The 21201-nt window shown below is 40.2% G+C and overlaps 1 protein-coding gene across 1 annotated transcript; it reads left to right on the top strand.

The window, feature by feature from the left end:
* The first annotated feature begins 4115 nt into the window (after nucleotides 1-4115).
* Nucleotides 4116-20609, top strand: LOC118831578 (corticotropin releasing hormone binding protein). The gene is made up of 7 exons (XM_036738970.1): nucleotides 4116-4348; nucleotides 4826-4919; nucleotides 5361-5518; nucleotides 7504-7711; nucleotides 10511-10659; nucleotides 15034-15151; nucleotides 19858-20609. Exons 1-7 carry the CDS (start codon nucleotides 4268-4270, stop codon nucleotides 20013-20015), a joined length of 966 nt encoding a protein of 321 aa, XP_036594865.1. The 5' UTR covers nucleotides 4116-4267; the 3' UTR covers nucleotides 20016-20609.
* Nucleotides 20610-21201: the final 592 nt, after the last annotated feature.

Genomic DNA, 21201 nt, shown 5'->3' with positions numbered 1-21201 from the left:
GTAGAGAAGGGAATGTGTTCCAGAAATATCACAAAGGTGAAACTGACAGGTTTTAGCTACAGATTGGATATTTTGTGTGTGTGTGTGTGTGTGTGTGTGTGTGAGAGAGAGAGAGAGAGAGAGAGAGAGAGAGAGAGAGAGAGAGAGAAGAGTTGAGAATAATGCTAAATTGGAATTCTGAGGGCCTGGGAGGATGGTGTTGCCCTGTATAGTAATGGGGTGGGGGGATGGGGCAGGGGGAGTTAGGAGGAAAGATAATGAGTTTGGTTTTGGACTCATTGAGTTTAAGGTATCTACTGGACATCCAGTTCTAGATGTCTGAAAGACCATTGGAGATGCAAGATTGGAGGTCAGCAGAGAGAACAGGATGGGCAGATTTGAGAATCATTCACATAAAGACAATATCCATGAGAACTAATGAAGTGAAGGTATATAGAGAGAAGAGAAAAGGGCACAGGAAAGAACCTTGTGGGACACAAAGTTAGACTGAGATGAAGACCCAGTAAAGGAAATTCAGAGGAGTGGGTCAGATAGGTAGGAGGCGAACCAGGAAAGAGTGGTATTCTAAAACCTAGAGAGAAGAGAGTATCAAGGAGGAGGAAGTGATGAGCAATGTAAGGTCCAGAGTTCCCCTGCCTGGGGAACTCTGTACCTCCCGCATAACTGGGGCGTTAGTTTGATGTCAAAGAAAGAAGTCAAGGTGCTCCAGATTGAGGATAGGAATTAAATTAATTATTATGAATACTTACAAACAGGGACAGTCTGGGGTAGCTCTTGGATGATTCAGTGGATCCCCACAAAGACCCCCCAAAATCCCTGTGGTAATTATAGAAATCGGATAAATAGAGGAGGAGCCACACGGTGCTTCACTACAGATTGGTGGATATTTTGGATTTTTCTGCTTAGTTAATGTTTTAGCTAATATTTTAGTTTATACTTAGTATCGAATCCGATTTCCAGACATCCAAACATTTACCCAGTGCTGTTGGGTAAATGCCCAGGTACTCAAGGTTTGGTGCTAGTCATGTACCAGCCATGTACTGGTCACGGTATCTAAGTTAAGACTCAGTGCCTGAATTATAATTCAGTATCTAAGCTATGATTTTTAATAGGTCACCATGCCCAGGCTTCCACCTTTCACAGAGTTTAAGTTAATGGCTTTCACTTCTTATTGTATATTATGGCTTTTCCCCAATATGGACCCCACAAACAGTGTCAAAGGCTACAAACAGGTCAAGGAAAATGAGGACTAAGAAAAGGTCATTGGATTTAGCAATTAAGGGATCATTGAGATAGCAGTTTCAGTGTAACAATGAGTTCAGAAATCAGAGTATAGGTGGTTATAAAGAGAGTTAGAGGAGAGGAAGTGAAAGCACCTACTGTGGACAGGTTTTTTTTTCAAGGAGTTTAAGAGATATAGGACTAGTTAGTGGGGATGGAAGGATCAATTGAGACTTTTTTATGGTCTGTTATATAAAAAGGGTATTACTGCAGAGAGACAGCATAGTGTAGTGGCTGGAGAGTTGGCCTCCAAGTCAAGAAGACTTTAATAAATGCTGGTTGACTTGACCTGGATTCATTCCTGCCTCTGACATGCATTGGCTGCATGATCCTGGGGGAGTCATTTAATTCCCCAATATCCTCAAGCAACTCTGTAAGATCATAAATTGCAAAGAAGATGCTGGCTTGCCTTAATAGAGGAAGTTCCTCTCCTGGAATTCCCTATATATGTGAAATCCCTGCTCCTAACAGATACAAAACCAACACCATATCAGTAATGTATAACCTCATTCATCTTAACATGTTTCTAATTGGAACCTCATAAATACACAAAAAGATATCCCTGTTTTTAGAGCTACAGGTAGAAGGGGCCATAGAGCACAGAGCCAGCTAACTACTTCCTTTCAGAGTTAAGGAAACTGAGGAGGCCAAGGGAGATTAAAGGATTTGCCAAAGCTACACAAATAGTAGCCATCACAGGTGGGATTTGAACCTAGATTCTCTGACTCTTGTTCAGTCATTCTTCAGTTGTGTCTGACTCTTCATGACCCCATTTGGGGTTTTCGTGGCAGAGATACTAGAATGGCTTGCCATTTCCCTCTCCAGCTCACTTTACAGGTGAGGAAACTCAGGTAAACAGGATTAAATGACTTGCCCAGAGTCACACAGCTAGTAAGTGTCTGAAGCTGAATTTGAACTCATGAAGATGAGTCTTCCTGATTCCAAGCCCAGTGCTCTATCCACCACTCTACCTAGCTGCTTATTCTCTGGCTCTAATCCGTGCTAGTACCACTGGACCATGAATATTTACTTAAGGAGAGGTAAGACTGTGGTTTGGAGAGCAAGAAATCAGTTAAGAGGTCTTCATGGTGACAACTTCAAGCAATGGTAGATAATGATACAAATCTCCAGAAGGGGAAGGCTCAAGGTAATCATTAAAGACAGAGAGAACGTAGGTCTCTGGCATGATTCTCCAAGCTCCTCACCTCTGCTCTGGGGTAGGCAGGGGAGGAGAAAAGAGGGGAAAACACATACCACAGAGTGCGTAGATGACCCTTCTCCATTCTGAAAACCAGTAAGGGGTGACAGTAAGTGAGTGCTGTTTTCCTCTAAGTTCTACTGTCTGTGGTGAGGATGAGCCCAGAGCAAAATGAATGGAGTTGGTAGAGGTTGGTGGTGTTTTGATTCTGAAGTACTATAAGGCTGGGTTGAAACAAAATCCTAGGTTCTTCACTATCCTCAATTGCCCTTCTCTTACTTCCCTTCCCCAACTAATTCTCCCACCCCCCACTGCACAGATTCCTTTTACCTGACAGTCAGTTGTTGAGGAGGGTGGGAAAGGTTTGACTAACTGGGAGGCTGATGGGGTAAGGCCCAGGGTTAGAGATGCAAGACAATGGGCTTATGGAGTAGAATTGCCTTGGAAATGAAGATAGCTAACTATGTACCTACCCTTCCCCCAAGATTAAATACTGATCAAATGATTTGTTTTAATAATCTAGAAATAAAGCTTGTATACCAGGTGGCATAGGTGGACTTGGAATAAGAAATACCTAGGTTCAAATCCCCCTTCTGACACCATGGACAAGTTACCTAACCTCTCTGAGATGCAATTTTATCATCTGTAAAATGGGGGTAATATACCTATAATACTTACCTCAGAAAGTTGTTATGAGGCTCAAATGAAAAAAAAAAACGTAAAGAACTTTGAAAAGCTTAAAACACTATACAAATTCTATTATTGTTAAATGAGTGTATGGGGGAAGAGAGGGGAACAAGTAGTGGAAACCATGCTTTCTGAGGTGGAAATGAAAGAATAAAGGAGTTTTTAAAAGAATATGGGAGAATGGGATGGCAAATTTTGTTAATACTCTGTTGCTGTGGCCTTTGTTTGGTCCTATGGAGTTTCTTGGTAGCATTGATAGAAAAGTGTTTCAGTGAGTTAAACCAATCTAGAACATTGAAGATGGGGTGGATGTGCATTGAAAATGAATTGGATTAGTGTTAATTTTATAACATCCAACAATCCCAGGCAAAGTTCATGTAGTTAATATACTCAGGACATTCAACATAATTAAAATTATTCAGCAGTTCAAACCCTCTAGAGATAGCTTGCTGGTTTGGGAGCTTTTATAAGAAAGATAGGCCAGGATAAAGGGAAGTTAATGAATAGAAAGATACCAGAGATGACATATTACTGAAAAAAGTCTGGGCAATTACACTAAGCCTTCTAGATCCTTTGACTCTGGGTCTTTAAATTTTCTTCCAGGGGAAGAAAGAGTGACTGAAAAAAAGTGCTTTTATTCTCTGTTTCTAGGATTCCTCTTAAAGCTTGTGTGTGCACACACTGTCGTATCTTGCAAAATACATTTAAAATTCTCCCCAAAATTAACCTTCAAGGAAAAAAAGAGTGAAAGGTGGGAGAAGTGGACTTTCACCTCATTCCCTGACATCCTTGGATGTCAACTGAGTAAGTAGAAGAACTTTTGATAAATAGGACTTCTGATAAACAAAATTGGGCTGGGTTGAAAATTTGTGGCAGAGAGCTGGACCCTCGTCATACCCACGCACTTTGTCACTGAGATAGGGTAACCCATGGTAACTGAGCTCAGCTCAGTTAAGGGACAGAGTGCCTCCCCTCCTCATTCCTCTATAAAAGAGACCTGTCAAAGATACCCTACCAGTTCCAAGCAACCAGCTCAGACAGAGGTGAAGGAAAAACTGAGCCTGGACCTCTTGAGAAGAGTGGCAGTCTACAAGGTCCAGAATGTCGCCTGCCTTCAAACTTCAGTGTCACTTCATCCTGATCTTTCTGGGAGCTCTTAGGGGAGAGACCAGATACCTGGAGGTGAGTGAATATTACAGGCAAATCTTCACACCTTTCTTCCAACTTTCAGCCTCGGGTAACTTGCATCTCTCTATTACATCTCCTTTTTTTTTCTGTCTCTGTAAAGCTCGGTTTGCTTTTTCTTCCTCTGAGACTGCAGACAGTACATGGGAGAATCCCCAGTGGCCATTCCTATCCACTGGATTTCCCTAGACTGGTTTCTTCCTCCCTGGCCCCTTGAGAATGCTCTGTTCCTGGGCTTCTCAGGACGTTCTGACTGGGTCTTGGAGGGTCGGGAGGCATCGGAGGTTGGTTATAGGACATCGCAAGATGTCAGCTGCTGTTTTCCCTCGCTTCCCTTCCTCCGCCCTTGCCTCTGCCGTCCTGCAAAAAGGACCTTCCAGATTTTCGTTTCTCTTCTCTCACCCCCCCCGCCCCGAACTTATCCCCGGAGGCCCAGTAGTGTGGTCTCCAGGTGTTTCTCTGTTCTTTTTTCAGCTGCGGGAGGTTGCAGAAGCCGACCCTTTCTTGTTCTTCAACACCGACCTGAAGCGGGAGCTGTCCGAGGAACAGGTCTATCACCGCTCGCTGAGTGAGTATCCCGTTTCACAACTCGGACAGAAACTGTGCGGAGCATATGGAAAGTTGAGGCTGTGTCTGTGCTCGAGGCAGACAGAGCGATCTCGGGAAGTCAGACAAAAAAAAAAAAAATGGAAGGGATAGAGTCAGGAGAGGTGTGGCTCTCCAGGGTTTTTGATAGCAACCTAGTTGGGGAAACTCTCTGGAGCTTGGGTCAGAGAAGAGCAGGACCAGTGGATTGGGAATGAGGGAAACCAGGGGTGCGCCCCTGTTGGGAGCTGGGAGCTCTGTGCAGGAAAGAGAGTGGGAAGTCGAGAGAGGTCGCAAGCAAGCGGGCTGGCGGCGGTTTGGGGCTGGAGGAAGGAGTCTACAGCTCAGATCTCAGCCGCCGCCTTGCTGGACCATTGCCACCCTGACTATCGCCTGACACCCACCACCCTTCCGTCCCCTCCAGGATGTATAGACATGTTGAGCATCGAGGGTCAGTTCACCTTCACCGCGGAGCAGCCCCAACTGCACTGCGCCGCCTTCTTCATCGGGGAGCCGGAGGAAGTCATCTCCATCCAGTACGACCTGGTCAACATTGACTGCCAGGGAGGAGACTTTCTGAAGGTGAGAGTATGGACCCTATACCCAGTGCATGCTCTCGGACACCCTTGAACAACTACAGATGGAGGGAGGGGGCGAAGGGGAATGGTCATTATGGAGAATGGGGCTGGGTTGGCGGGGGGGGGACACAGGGCATCTGGGACACAGGGACCCCCACCTCCTGTCTTGGTTCCTTCATCCTCTCCACAACCACCACCCGCCTCCAGAGAGCTTCCCGTCCTTCCTTCCTGTCCTTTTCTGCAATACACAGCCCCTAGTCTCCTGACTTTTGGGACTGTCTGTCCCAGCAGACTTTGTGCACACAGTCCCGGGCAACAAAGCCCCGGCGTTCCCCAGCAGTCAAGGGCTGTGACTGTCCTAGCGGTGGGACAGCAACGGAGGGCTACCCCGAACTAGCAGCCCAATGCCTGTGAGTTAAGGGCAGCCTGGGGACAGCACTCAGAAAGCTCTAAATGCCCTCCCTGGGAAGAATGGAGCTCATGGGGATCATACCATCATAGATTTAAAGCTGCAATGCATTTAGTACAACCTCGTCCTTTTATTGGCTAGGAAACTGAGGTCCAGAGAATTTGTGACTTGAGTAAGGTGTCATAGACAGTAAGAATTAGAACTTGAATCCAGGTTCTCTGACTCCAAATCTATCATCTGCACACTTCTTTCCTTTGGTCTGGTAGTGCTGGGACACAGTCTTTTCTCCTTGAAACTGGTCTGGGGAGGGTGAGATTAGTAAGTATATTAGCACTTTGGCAGGAATCTGTAGAAAAGAATGGGCCTGGAAAGAGAGAATTCCCCTTGGATCCCTTAAGTATTGGGAGAAATGGTCTTAACAGGTTAGCTGAAAGTGGATGTTCTCTATCCAATTAAAATAATTATGATTAAAACATTGAAAGTAGAAATGTTTTGGCATCTGTCAAAAACAATAGAATTGCCTACTTTGGTGCTGTAATATTCAGTGGAGGGTATTTGCTCAGAGCTGAACTGGAAGCCTGTGGTGGCTTGGATCCCTTCCCTACCTACCACCAAGAAAATTAATAAGGGAAAGAAATGCTTCTAAAATAGTAAAGGATTATTGTATTTGTTGAGATTTTTATTATTTCCTATTGATGATTCCTGTCTCTGACCTCCACTGATGTTCTCCTCTAGTGCCTCCTCATGGCCTGGTGGTGAACCTGGGCTCTCAAAAGTTGTGCCTTTTGAGTCCCATTTCTGAAAGACCCTACCCTGATGGAAAGGCTTCTAGTGTAGGCCTGGAAAATGTGCTGCTGACAACCTGGCTAAATGCAGAGAGTTTTGGTTTGTTTGTTTTTTAAGACTTCAGCAACTCATATCTGCCAAGGCATTAGAGGAGGAAAAGGCTCTCATTCATCTCCTCTGCAATTAAACCTTAGATCTTGGAAGTATAAGGGATTTCTAAATGCATGGGGAAAACCAACATATATAACCAGTTAGGGGCAAAGTTACTACTCCCAAAATTCACAACTTTCTACTAAGTATCCAAATTTCACCAGAGGATAACTTGTGGAAAGGAATAAATATGAAGATTTAATTATGAATTTTGGTAGCAAAAGTGAAGCATTATCTGTGGTTTCACTTATCCTTATGGTGACAATTATGGGGTGTGTGTGTGTGTGTGTGTGTGTGTGTGTGTGTGTATAGATGAAGGGGACTGATTAAAAGGAAGGAAAGCAAGCCACACATTGCTAAAGTATATTTAGAGTACATTGCAAGCAAGCTAGATGGTGACAGGGAGGGGAGTATAAAATTATCAATTATCTGAAGGCTACATTTAAGATTGAAGACCTGTTCTGGAAAAGGACAGATTCTTTCTTTCTTTTTCTCTTTCTTCCTTCCTTCCTACTTTCAACTCTTCTCCCATTCCTTCCTTCTTGGATTTTCCCCTATTTAAAAAAAAAATCTTTATTTTGAGGTACTGATGGAATCAATGGAATCAATTAACCAATAAACTTTCTATTTTTACATTACTGAAGGCTTTTGATGGTTGGATTCTTAAAGGGGAGAAATTTCCCAGTTCCCAGGATCATCCTCTTCCTATGTCTGACCGGTACATAGATTTCTGCGAAAGTGGCAATATCAGAAGCTTTAGCTCATCACAGAACGTGGCCATGATCTTCTTCCGGATTCATGAGATTGGCAATGGATTTACAATAACCATAAAGAAAAACCCTAACCTCTTCCGTAAGTGCTTTCTTTAATTTTTTCAGTGAATAACCAGGTCTTTTGGTGAAAAACTATACTTCAAAGAGTTGTCTGACTGAGAATGCTCAGGAAATGTGACCTGAGGAGATCCTTTTTTATAAACAAATAAGTCTGGAAATTTACTAATAGGGTCTTTTGATCATAAGGAAAACCAAGTCATGCTTTGTAATTTGCGTGGCTAACCTGGGGAAAATGCACAGAACTTTATATTCCTTTTGCTAGAGTTAAATTTCTTAAAAGAAATTTAAATCTGCCTTGCTAGTACAATAGGCCTGATGACAAAAATGTTAATCCTAAATCATGCTACTGTCCAGGATAAGCTTGACAGAGATTGCCTGCCCAGTCAATCACTGGGAGAATTTCTTTTTTTTTCTCAGAATTGAAGGACAGCATCTTGTATAAAAGTATTTCATTTATTTGTTTGTGGTTTTCTGAACATTAACAATGCAATCTATTATACTACTTACTGTAGCTTGTAAATACTTATGGGCTTTTGCTACCCAAAATGGCTGAGAACTGGGATGTTCTCCTTAACTACATTTTCTGATTAAGTGAGGAGCATTCAAATCATTCAAACAGCAGATTAGTTCAATGAGATCAACTCATTTCTCCCATGATGCCTCTCTGTTAAGGATAAATTCCATGAGATATGGGGACCTGCCTCATGTTAGTTTTCTAGTTGACTTATTTGCTGCTTTTTTTTTTTAAAAAAGGCAATATTGAGTGCAAATTATCTCTAATGGTTAAAAGCAATATAAAATTAAGGGAGAATGAAATATGTCTAGAAAGCTAAAACAAGTAGAAAGCAGGACACTTGAATAATCCCTGAATAAAATGATGGATGTTAAAAAATAAAGTTTCATTAGAAATACAGGCAGCTCTGGATGGTTTTAGAAAACAGTGAGGCAATTAGAAAGTATTCGATAAAGTTTTTAGCAATGAGAACTGGCTTGTCTCTGGATCTCTCAGCTAACTGAACAAAGCCCGCATCTAGGCTGAGAGGTTTAAAAAAAAGTTTCAGAAAATCCTGAGAAATGAGAGTCAAGCAGACTATGAGAAGCAGTGGGAGAGCCTTTTATACTAGTCCCCAGTCTAGCCATTGATACGTATTCTTGGTCAAATCGCTTAATCTCCATAAATGTCAGTTTCCTTAAGTGAAAAGCAGGGGTTTGGCTCAGATGATCTTTAAGGTTCTTTCCAGATACAGCTATCTGGAATAGGAAACTTTACCTAACCTTCAGTACCACTCTCTCCTGCAGGATAGATTTTACTGTAAAAGTCTTTAGGTAGAAGGATTCCCATCTATGTCTAGCCCACTCCGTGACTCCTGAGTAGCATGTTAGTAGGACTTTAGTCTTACTTAGTAGGACTTAAAAACATTTTTCCTTTGGTCTGAAGATTTCCCATAAGCAGTCTTATGTCGTGTGCTTTGTGAGCCCAAAATACTTCATACATGTCACTTATCATTATTATTCGGTTGTTATTATTGTACAGATCTTCAGCCTTCCTTCTTGAAATAATATGTTCACTACAGCATTGGTGTTTTGAGAATACTAATTGTATAGAAGACTGGATTCTCAAAGGGGCCAAATTCTCCACTTCCCAAGACTATCTTCTTCCTATGTCTGTGGGAACTGAGGCACTCATATAACAATTTGTAAGGATAGGCACCTGTAATTTATTGGCATAAGAAAGTCCCCATTTTAGCATAAGAAATTCGACCAATGTAGTTCTCCACTTTCCCAGAGAGTTATCTAGAGCATCGAAAGGTTGGGTATCTTGGGTCACATAACCATCAGCTTTTAGATGTAGAACCTGAAGCCAGGCCTTCCTGACTTGGAGATGGGTTCTATACCCACTAGATCATGATGGCTCTCCTAAAATTTATACAACTAACTGCTTGTATAATAGCAGATATTTAACAAAAGCATTTTTATCATTTATACTTTGATGTATAATTGATGTTCATTTATATGATTTAGAATTTCTGCCTTTTTACAGAAGTGAGCCACTAAAACTATGCTTTGGAGGCCTTGTTTCAGTTTGGGTTAGAAATGCCTTATCTAGGAAAGGAGAGAATTTGGAACACAAAGATTTTTTTAAATGAATGTCAAAATAAATAACTATTTTTAAAAAGAAGTAAATGCCTCATCTATCACTCAATCAACCAATAAATATTTATTAGTGGCCTACTATGTGCCAGACACTTAGCTAATCACTGAAGATGCAAAAAGAGGCAAAAGACAGTCTTCTCCCCTCAAGGAGCTCACAATCTAACAGAATGGAGCATGACCACTTCCATTCTTGAGGAATTGTTTTTAATACCAAAGGACCTCCCTAGTACACTTAAAGCTTTTTTGTGACATTCAGATTTCAGTCATTGTTGTTCAGTCATTTCAGTTGTGTTCAAGTCTTCTTGATCCCACTTGGGGTTTTCTTAGCAAAGATACTGGAGTGGTTTGCTATTTCCTTCTCCAGCTCATTTTACAAATGAAAAAACTGAGGCAAACAGGGTTAAGTGACTGACCCAGGGTCATACAGCTATAGTATGTATCTGAGGTCACATTTGAATTCAGGTCTTCCTGACTGCAGGCCTAGCATTCTGTCCACTGAGCCACCTAGCTGCCCACAAGGCCACAAATAGGAACTTTTACAGATTGGGGATAGTGTGTAAGGCCTTCCCACCTAAAATAGGGTCTATAACTCTTCCATAAAGGAACATACACAACTTATAACTAATGAAGCTGGGCTTTTTTGTCTCTTACCTGTTGTAAACAGCCTGCAATGTCATCTCTCAGACCCCCAACGGAAAGTTTACTATGGTGATTCCTCATCAGCACAGAAACTGCAGCTTCTCTATCATTTATCCAGTGGTTATAAAAATATCTGATCTCATATTGGGGCATCTAAACAGTCTTCAGTTAAAGGTGAGCTGTTTTACTGTTTACTGAATTGTTTCTTAAGGTTGTACCTGTAATGGTGCCAGCAGGCTGATTAGACCTATCTGTATCATTTGTACATTTTATCATTATGTTGGTGGCCATATCTGTGTGTTTTCTTCTACACTGTTATTAAAATCACATTCATTTATCCTTGCTTCTTTTAACCACACCTCTCTCCCACCCCTCATCTTAACCTTTAATCACCTACCCAGATGTCCTTCTGATTATCTGAATAATTTTCATTGTGGAAGAAATATTTCAAATGAGTGCTGCTGGACTGTATTATTACCATCCAACTCACTTGTGCTTGCCTCTTTCATGAAAGTGTTCCCTAGCTGAATCATGGTAATGCTATGAGTCATCTGTCCAGGTGTTTCTCTGATTATCTGAATATTTTTTGATATGCAAGAATGTCTCAGAATGGTAAAATTGTGTTGTAGAAGAATGCAGCTGGCGTAGTACAAAATCTTGTTTTGGCATCAGAGAGCATAGTAATGTGTTACTGAAGCCGTACAAATAGGCTGTTAAAATCTACTAGCCTTCCCTCCCCATGGTGCTTCTTTCCCTTAAAATCAGCTTTGGACTTGACCTTGGCTGGTTCTCTGCAGGCCAGTCTCATGGTTCTGCTCCTTCTATCAGTAAGCTAATAAAATGTAAGCATTTGCTTGCATTGAAAACACCCAGCAGCCCTGCCCATCCAGAGAATTAAACAAATCCTGTGGAAAGAAAACAGCACCAAAATAAGGAGCAGAGAAGGAAGGAAAGTCCACTGAATTTATTTTAGGGCCACCACATGATTTTTGTCAGTTCTATTCTGATTTGTTTTAGTTCCCCAATACAAGGGTCTGTGCTTACTTTTTACCCCCTTTATTCAATTCAGTTGAAGAAATGCTTATTAAAATTTTCTTCCATATTCAAGGCCCCTTGCTAGGCACCGAGGATACAAATTTTAAAAATATAAAATAGTCCCTGCCTTCAAGGAGTTTACATTGGGGAGTGGGGAGTGAGAGTATGAATGTAATAATATAAAGAGATAATTTGAGGAGGGAGAGAACACGAACAATTAGGGGAATTTGGGAAAACTTCCCACAGCAAATGACGCTTGAGCTGAGCCTTGAAAGAAGATAAAGATTCTAAGATGCAAAGATAAGGAAGGAATACACTCTGGGCATAGGGGGCAGCTTAGGCAGAGGCATGGACACCAGGGATGGAATGTCGTGAGTGAGGAACTTGCTTTGGGCTGGAACATAGAACAGGTGAGTGAGAACATCCTGAAATCAATCTGGAATAGAGCCAGTTTCAAGGGTTTCAAATGTCAGGCTGAGCATTTTATATTTTATCTGGTATGAGTTTTTTAGGGAAAAAATACTTTACACTACTCTGAAGGGCAGGATTATATACTACATATATAATACATAAGCAACTTTGTCCCTTATGTTTTTAGTATCAAAAATCCCCAGTGTGCCAGGGCATGGGGGGAGGGAAGAGGGAAGAGTGCTCTGTCCTCCTAGGATTTTTCACTCTAGAAAATTTCTATAGAGGCATAAAATAAGATGTTAGAAACCAAGTGAAATCACTTCATCTCTTAATTTCCTCTATTTGTCATTGGAAAAAGGGATTTGGAAATAGAAAAGGAAAAACTCATTGTGGGCAGAACAGAGAATCAGGAAGACCTGAGTTTGAATACAACCTCAAGAGCTTACTGTGTGAGCAAAGGGAAAGCAGTAAACCTGCTTTCCTCAGGTTTCTCGACTGGTAAAATGGAAATAACTCTTAACTGCTTTCTGCCTCAGTTTCCTTAGCTGTAAAATGAAGATAGTGATAGCACTTACCTAACAAGATTGTGGTGAGACTCAAATGTGGTAATAGTTGTAAAGTGCTTAGTACAGTGCCTGGCCATAGTAGGTAGTTAATAAATGCTTGTTCCCTTCCTCTTCCCTTCATTCCATAATCATCCCAGAGCTCCAAGAGACATCATGAAGTCTTCACTTTGTCTTTAGCAATTAGTTAGGTTGAGCTGGACTCCTCCCCTTACACACTTCCTTCCTTCCCCAACTAAACACCGCCCCCCGCCCTGGCCATCCTCAACTTCAGAATGTGACATATTAAATATGGTATAAATATATGTGGTATACACGATATTCGTACTTATATTATACATTGCATGTATGTTTAATTAGTGGATGACTAAACATCGGCTTATTTATTTATTAATTAAACAATTAACATTGGTTTCTGTATAATGTTTCTATAAACATTATGGCTTGACATTGTGGACTACTAGAGGACAAGGTCTTCCTCTTTGGATCCTAGGTGCCCAGCACTTGCAAGACAGATGAAGTAGTTTCTCAAAAAATGTTTGTTGAAATGCAACATGGAGTAGTGACAGCACCATTAGGTTTAGAGGACCCAGGGGACCTGGATTTGAATCCAGGATTCACTGAATACTACCTGTGGGACCTTGTGCAAATAACTTAACATCTTTTTTATCTATATAATTAATATGTGGATTGAACTGAATGATCACTAAAATCACTTCTGGTTTTATATCTTATGATCCTCTAAAGCAGGAGTGGGAAAGAGGCCACATGTGACCTTCTAGATCCTTAAGTGTGGTCTTTTGACTAAATCCAAATTTTACAGAACAAATACTAAGGCCACAGGTTCCCCACCCCTGACCTAAATTATATCCCTCTCCCAGCCCCCATTTCCAGTTCCTTTGGATTGCTGAATGAATGAAGGAATAAATATTATCTGTCGATCTAGTTTTGTCTTTCATGGAACATCCTCCACCCACAGATTTATCAGCATTAATGTCCTCTGTTTTAAATTATAATTCCTAGAGGACAGGAATTATAATTCATTTACTTCTCATCACTTGTTATTTCTAGGGGCAGCACTTATAAATACAGCTCAATGACGATTAACATAAAGATTGATATGTAACAGAAGCTAGCTCTTTAGAACAAAGGATTGCTTTGCAAGGAAATCTCAGTAGGAAGGGCTTGAAGTACTGAGGAAGGGATTAATGCAGGGATTCTTATCCTGGGGTCCATGAACTTGGTTTTTGTTTTAATATTGTGATAACTATTTCAATCTAATCATTTTTCTCTACAATCTCATGTTTTATTTTATGCATTTAAAATATGATTCTAAGGAGAGGACCCTATTGCCAGGTTGCAGAGTCTGTGACAGGAAAAAAGGTTAAGAATCCCTGGACTAAGGAATAGAGAGAGATATGGTATTTTACATAAAACCTCAATTGGGAAATATGGGAGCGTTTGAGTGACTGCATTTGAACCGGAGAATTTGTTTTAACTGGTCTGGGGGGAAAAAAGAGGCAGGGCAGCCTTAAACATTAACACTGAATAAGGAATCAGCTATGCTCCTAGTCTCTCTTTAAGAGACAGAATAGGGGCAGCTAGGTGGCTCAGTGAATGGAGCATCCTCCCTGGAGTCAGGAGGACCTGAGTTCAAATCTGGCCTCAGGCATTTAACACTTACTAGCTGTGTGACCTTGGACAAGTCATGTAACCCCAATTGCCTTGCCTTCCCCCCTCCAAAAAAAAAGAGAGAGAGAGACAGAATAGTATAATGGACTAACAGCTCCCTTTGGAGCCAGAAAGACCTTGAGACAAGTACAACTTCTGATATATAATGATTGTGTGACCCTGGGTAAGTCATTTACCTCAGTACTTTAGGGTCAGGCAACTCTCTAAGACCATAAATTGCAGAGAAAGTGTTGACCTGCAAAGGTAGCAGGGCTCCCCTCATTTGGGAGTTCCATAAAGCACTGAAATCACAGGTCCAGGTTCTATTCCTAGTCCTTTCTTCAAGTTCTCATGAATAATTCAAGACATTATCAGTAAGCCTACTATAGTAAAAAATATACCATGTAGACCTTCATTAAGAGGTTTTTGATGAAGAACAGGAGGAAGGAAGAAAAGGAAATCCTTGATTATATTAGATATAGATCTAAATTTCTGTAACCCCAGTTCTATTCATAAAGGAATTTTTAAAATTCAGCATGTGTGTGCAAAGGATTTGATGATTCAATTTCTCAGACAACTCCTGTGCTCTTTACAGTTTTTGACTCTATAGTTCAGATCCTTGAGTGAAAAACAGTTTAAAGAAATGATTACTCAACATATTCAGAAAGTAATTCTGATAAACTTTCCTTTTTAAACATCAATTTTAATTTCCGGAGAGCCAGATGCTGCATTTAAAATTAGATGTTGCTGTAAAAGCTTCTAGGGCCATGATTGAGTGAATCCATGCAATCTTTCATTGGTTAAGCATTTTGATTCTATCATTCATTAAAGGCAACCCCTTCTGCTGCTTTCTTTCTTTTTTTTATAGAAACCTTCAGTAGGTTGTGGGGGAATAGGAGATTTTGTAGAGCTATTGGGAGGAACTGGATTGGACCCTTCCAAGATGATGCCTTTTGCTGATCTATGTTATCCTTTTCATGGCCCTGGTAAGATGTTTGTTTAATGTCCTTATTGTTACTGCATCTATTCAAATGATTTTTAAATTAAAACTTTTTTGAAAGATAAGAGGGTCGATAAGGTGTCCAACATTTCACAGTATACACGTTACTTTTGTGTGCACAAGGAAGAACACTGAATTTGGAGTCAGAGGCCCTGGGTTCAAATCCCAGCTCTCCTAACTTAAAATCTGTGTGACCTTGGGCAAGATATTGAATGAATGAATAATAATAATTTAAAAAAAAACCATGTGTTAAGCACCTACTGTGCACCAAGTACTGTGCTAGGTACTAGGGGTCTTACTACAATACAATTCCTGTTCTCAAGGAATTTAACATCCTAATGAAGGAATATAGAACATATAGGTGGATGGTGGCCAGGGAAGGTAGTTTTGGTCTGGAGGGTCACAGGAATGGTAAATGAAACCATACAGTATTCCATCACCACCCTTTTCAGTAGCAATTAAACCATTGCTTTGATTACTGATCCCATGACAAAAAGGTAGTAATGGGGGCAGCTGAAGGACAGAAATGGATTTGTAGGGCAGATGGCTACATATTCAGATAAACTGTCGTTTCCTGGTGGTGGATGACTGAGTAGATGGAATATGAAGCATGGTCTTAGATCATCTTCATATCATAAGTGAGTTTTCCCTCACTCACCCACCAATCAAGACAGCTTGGCTCAAGAGCTGAATTCCAAAATTAAGCAGATTAAACTTCCTGGGGGAAGTGGGAATGTTCTCTGGAAATCAGAAGGGAAAATGGTTCCTTTTTCTTCATATGCAAAGTGAAGGAGTGGAAATACAAGATTTCTAAAGTTCTTATCCGCTCTAAACCGTATGAAGGCTATGTTGGAAGTATTGCAAGTATAACCTGAAAACTGAATGGAAGAAACACAAAACCCACTTTATCCGTACCTCTGATACCTTATGGAAGGCTTGTCTGGTAAGAGTAAAGGAACAAACAAATGAATTCCAAAATTGTGAGGTGAGCAATTTGTCTACTGTTTTCCCAACAAGGAACTAATAATTCTTATCTCTTCTCTTTTCCCTCCTATCAAAATGTACTCAGAGGAAAAAAGTTCCTTCACCTTCAGGTGAAGATGACTGAGAAATGCTTAAAGCATTTGCATTATAACAGGTCTAAAAGACTTAAGTTAATGGAATAAAGTTCTAGTGGTGAACTTTGAAGCTGTAGTCAACAAGTAGAGAATATATTTGTGGACCAACGGTCCTCCCTGGCTTCCCTGAAACCAGACTATGTGAGAAGTCATCTGTGCTACTTACCTATCGGACTGAGTAACTGGTCCTTGACTCAGAAGTCAAAATGGAAACAAGTGACTTAAGAATGAAAAAAACATATGTTAGGTTGTCTCTTTTTCAGGAACTAAAGAGTTTGTCTACCAATGAAGCAGACAAATTTACAGGAGATAATATTTTTCTCAAGTATATAAAATATACATGATATGTCTTTGTCTAGATCAAAAGATTCAGAAGTAAAACTAGAGAGGAAAGGAAGATAGACTTTTTTTTCTGTGACCTCTCGAAAAGAAACCAAATTTTGATGAAGATAACATTTCAATGATAAAAAAAAATCACAGAAGCAGAAGTAAGAGAGGCTGGTGAGGATATTCAGGTCTAAGTAGAAACTGTGTTCCCCCCCCCACTTGGGGATTGGGGGAGAAGGGGAGTGGGATGGATCTGAACCTAAACTTTCATCATTGTGAGGAGTTCCCTATGTGGAAACTCCTTCCACTAACACAGAAAGGCATTTGTCCTGTAACTTAGAGTCTTAGAGAGATACCTCTAGGCCCTGAGAAGTTCAGGGACTTGCCCATGAACAGAAAGCCACTTCTTGCCAATCAGGACAGCTCTTTAACCATCACTTAGCTTCTCTTATGGGCCTGTCTAAGGCAAGAAAATCATGAAAAACGAGTCAAAAGCTTGCTAAAGGAGACCCCAAAAAAATACTGAAGAAAATAACACCTTAAAAAATAGACTAATCCAAATGGCAAAAGAACTCCAAAAAGCCAATTAGGAAAAGAATGCTTTAAAAAGCAGAATTGGCCAAATGAAAAAGGAGGTCCAAAAGCTCACTGAAGAAAATAATTCCCTAAAAATTAGAATAGAGCAAATGGAAGTTAATGACTCTATAAGACATCAAGAAATTATAAAACAGAACCAAAAGAATGAAAAAATAGAAGACAATGTGAAATATTCATTGGAAAAACAACTGACCTGGAAAATAGACCCAGGAGAGATAATTTTTAAAATGTAGGAAGACTAGACAACACGTGTTTTAAGCCAGAATTTGGTTTAAAGTATTCCTTCCATTATTATAAGATAAAACAATTGTCTTCCAAAAGCTCCATACCACAGAACAGTGAAATTTATTTCACATATTCATGTTTACCTTGTTCCTCCTGTCTTTTAAACTGTAGGTTCCCTAGGGTTTCTCTCCATGCTGTATTCAATATTTAGCATGCTTGGGGCTGAGCATGGCAGGTCAGGCCTTTACCTGTTAATAAAAAGAAGGTGAGTTTTAGGAGATGAGGTTGAAGGCCACAAACAACATTTACCTGAATTATTTAGATAATTGAAACTGGAGTCATCTTAAAGTTTAAATTAAATAAATTATTGCTTCCATTTTCCACTTCATTTTTAGCATGTGCAGACACACCTTTCACTTTTCTAAAGGGAAAATAATAGTTGGATAATGAGGAGTTATGAAGTTTATTAAGTTTGACTTTTCTAAGGATCATGCTAAAAGTCTAGCTTGGAATCACTGAAATGTGCATGAAACAGGGAAGAGGAAGATCCTACGGCATAAGGTTTCTAATGTGAGCAAAAAAAGAATGACCTCTTTGAAACACATCTAGGGAATAAATTTAGTCCTGCTAGTAGAGGCTGTTTGGATCCTGGTGAGTACCTTGATCAGAGTAAGAACAGAAATTGGCTTTCTCTTTGTGAACTTCATATAGCACAATGAAAATCTATTTTAATTGAAATTTGTCTTTAGCTGATACTTCTGATCTGTAGAGATGACTGGTGCTTCTCTGGATTCAGATCTGAGGTTTTCAAAGAAAACAAAAAAGCTAATAAACATGAAAGTCGAAAAGGGTAGTATTTTGTGCCTAGGCAACTTTGCCTTGTCTATTAGCAAGAAAGTACATGAGATCTCATTGGTATCATTACCTTCCTTCATAGAGGCTGAGAGAGAATTGTTCTCCTCCTACCTATCCTCTTCTCCCTCCTTCCTCTCTTTTCCAAACGTCCAGTCACTGGAGCTCTGTGCTTAGCCATCATACCCATGTTTTATTTTATTGTCACAGAATATTAGCGCTTCAGAGATCATCTAGTCCAGAGAGTTCCAATTTAGGACTATTTGGCAAATAATTCTATTATCCTATTGAAATTAATTGATCTCTGTATTTCATTTCTTAAGATAATAGTTAGCATATATGTAGCACTTTAAGATTTACCAAATGCTTTACAAATATTATCTTCACAACAATCCTGGGAGACAAGTGCTATTATTATCCCCATTTTACAGACAAGGAAACTGAGGCAGATAGTGACTAAGTGACTTGTCCAGGGTTACATTGCCAGTAAGTGTCTCAGGTTAGATATGAACTCAAGTCTTTCCAACTACAAATCCAGTGCTTTCTCCACTGTGCCACCTAGCTGCCTATCTGGCTTATATGGTATACTCTAGAATTTATTTCCTTTCCTATTGAATAGGAGTCAAGGAGTATATGGGAATCTATAATCTACTCCAACCGCCTCTCACCTACACCAGCTACCCCCTGGTGTCCCTTTGCTCCCTACCTCACTTTGCTGCTTCCTTCTTTTAAATTGTAAGTTCCTTGAGGGCAAGGACTGTCTTTCCTTTTAATTCTATCCCCTGTACTTAGCACAGTGCCTGGAATATGGTAGGTGTTTAATAAATAAATGTTTATTGGATTGGGTTTGCCAGGGGGAGAAAACCAAAGCCCGGTGAAATGAAATGATTCATCTAAAATCACAGGAAACATTTATGGGGTAGCTCAGTTGAAAACCCAGGCTTCCTGACTCCCAGCATAATGCCCTTGGACAGATAACTATGACAGCTGTGTACCCTGCTAATTTATTTGAAGGAATATTTCTATGAGTGCAGTACACTGCACAGAGCCCTGGACTTATTGTCAGGTGACTTGGATTTGAACTTCACTAAGACAATTATTAGCCATATGACTGTGTGCAAACTATCTGCTCCAAGTCTCAGCTTTCCCATCTATAAAATGAAGCTAGTAACACATGTACTGCCTCCCTGCTGTTTGTTGTGAGGATAGTGATTTGAAATCCTCTAGAAATGAGAGTCATTTCTTCAGGCCACGTGTTCTTTCTGCTCCCTTAACCTGAGCATGAGCCCAGGTACATGCTTAGCTGGTGGGAACAACATAAACAAGGTTGGAGCAGGGCCTTTCTCTCCTTTTCATTGGGGTACTGCTACACCCTAGATGCAAGATGAGGCTTGATCTAAAGATGTGCTATGTCAAAACTAAACAGAAAACTAAAGGAGTATATTATAGGACTGACTAAGGAATTTAGGAAGCCTTTTTTTCTGTGAGCTTCAAAGTGAGTGGCCTGACAGACTGGTTTGTGCCATGTGAATTGACATCATGAAATTTGATTTCTTTTCTCCATCCCTAACAGCCCAGATGACAATCGGCTGTGACAATACTGTAGTACGTATGGTCTCCAGTGGGAAACACGTCAATCGTGTGACATTTGAGTATCATCAGCTTGAGCCCTATGACCTGGAAAGTCCCAATGGAAACAGCATTAAGGAATACTGCTTCCCTAGCCTCTGAATTGCCAGGCTAAGATTTCCATGTTGCTAATGAAGTAAGGTTTTACTGAATGTACCATGTACTTCTAAGTCTGATATCCTGGAGTCATTGAATCTTTCTACTGTCTAGTACTTAGCTATTTCATACCAGTCAGTATTACCAGCCTTGTGCTGGAAATAAAATCACCGCAATCATTTTGTATTTTCCTTTGGGGTTTATAATGTGGAAGTGGGCACCGGGAAGAAAATGGTCTTTTTTTTTGCCAAGATAAGCAGAGGTCCAGATGGAAATGTCCACTATCCCTTAAGAGACAAAACTCAGCAGATCATGTGGGCACCACAAGTGAAAGATGGATCTTGTGATCTTATAATCTTTTCACACTGGGTGAAAATTCCAAAGGAACACCCAATGGTGGCATGTGCCTCCTCCAGTTTATGATGGAAAGTCCAGTATTCCTATGTATGCAAAAGCAGTTGCTTCTGTTTTATTTATTATACCCACACACTCATTTATTTATTTATTTGTAATGCCTTGTTTTTAATAAAACTTTGTAGCATGGAAATATTTTCCTTCCACAAGTTCAAACATGAATAAAATACATTCAAAATGTTGGCACAATCTTGTTTATAGCGTATTTTTTTCCTCTAATTCCCTACCTTGTTACTACTTTCAGAAAGTTTTTGCCACTTTATTAATTCTGAGACGATGTTATTAAGAGTTGTTTTGGACTTCTCAGTCAGGGTAGTAAGATACCTACTCCTGAATTGTGTGCTCCTGAGTTGAAAATTTTTCTGGGCATGAGGTGAGTTTATAGTTGCCTGTTTAGAGAAGATCACTGAACTTCAGAAAAGCAAAATGTTCTTCACAAGAAGAGGAGAAAACTCACGAAGATCCAGTTGGGGGGGCATGGTATTATAGTTGCCTATTTGATTTCAGGACCTTTTACCAGGCCATGAAAGGAGGACACCCTACCTTCTACCATTTTCCTCCAATCAGAAAGACCAGCATTAAATTTGAATGTTAGAAAGACCAAGAAATTAAGCTCTAAATGGGGACAGTGACAATTTTAGTGATTTGGTTAAGTTACTTCTCTAGAACTTTCCATCAGATTCAATAAAAATTGATCGGTGGGACTATTATTCATAAATAGAGCATGCCACTGGTCATCAGGACACCATGAGAGAGATTGTGTGGAAGGAAAACTGTT

This window comes from Trichosurus vulpecula, chromosome 1 (genome assembly GCF_011100635.1).
Source record: "Trichosurus vulpecula isolate mTriVul1 chromosome 1, mTriVul1.pri, whole genome shotgun sequence".
In the NCBI taxonomy this organism is placed as follows: Eukaryota; Metazoa; Chordata; class Mammalia; order Diprotodontia; family Phalangeridae; genus Trichosurus; species Trichosurus vulpecula.
The sequence above is the reverse complement of the archived record's forward strand: the minus strand, read 5'-3'. Positions and strand labels throughout refer to the sequence as shown.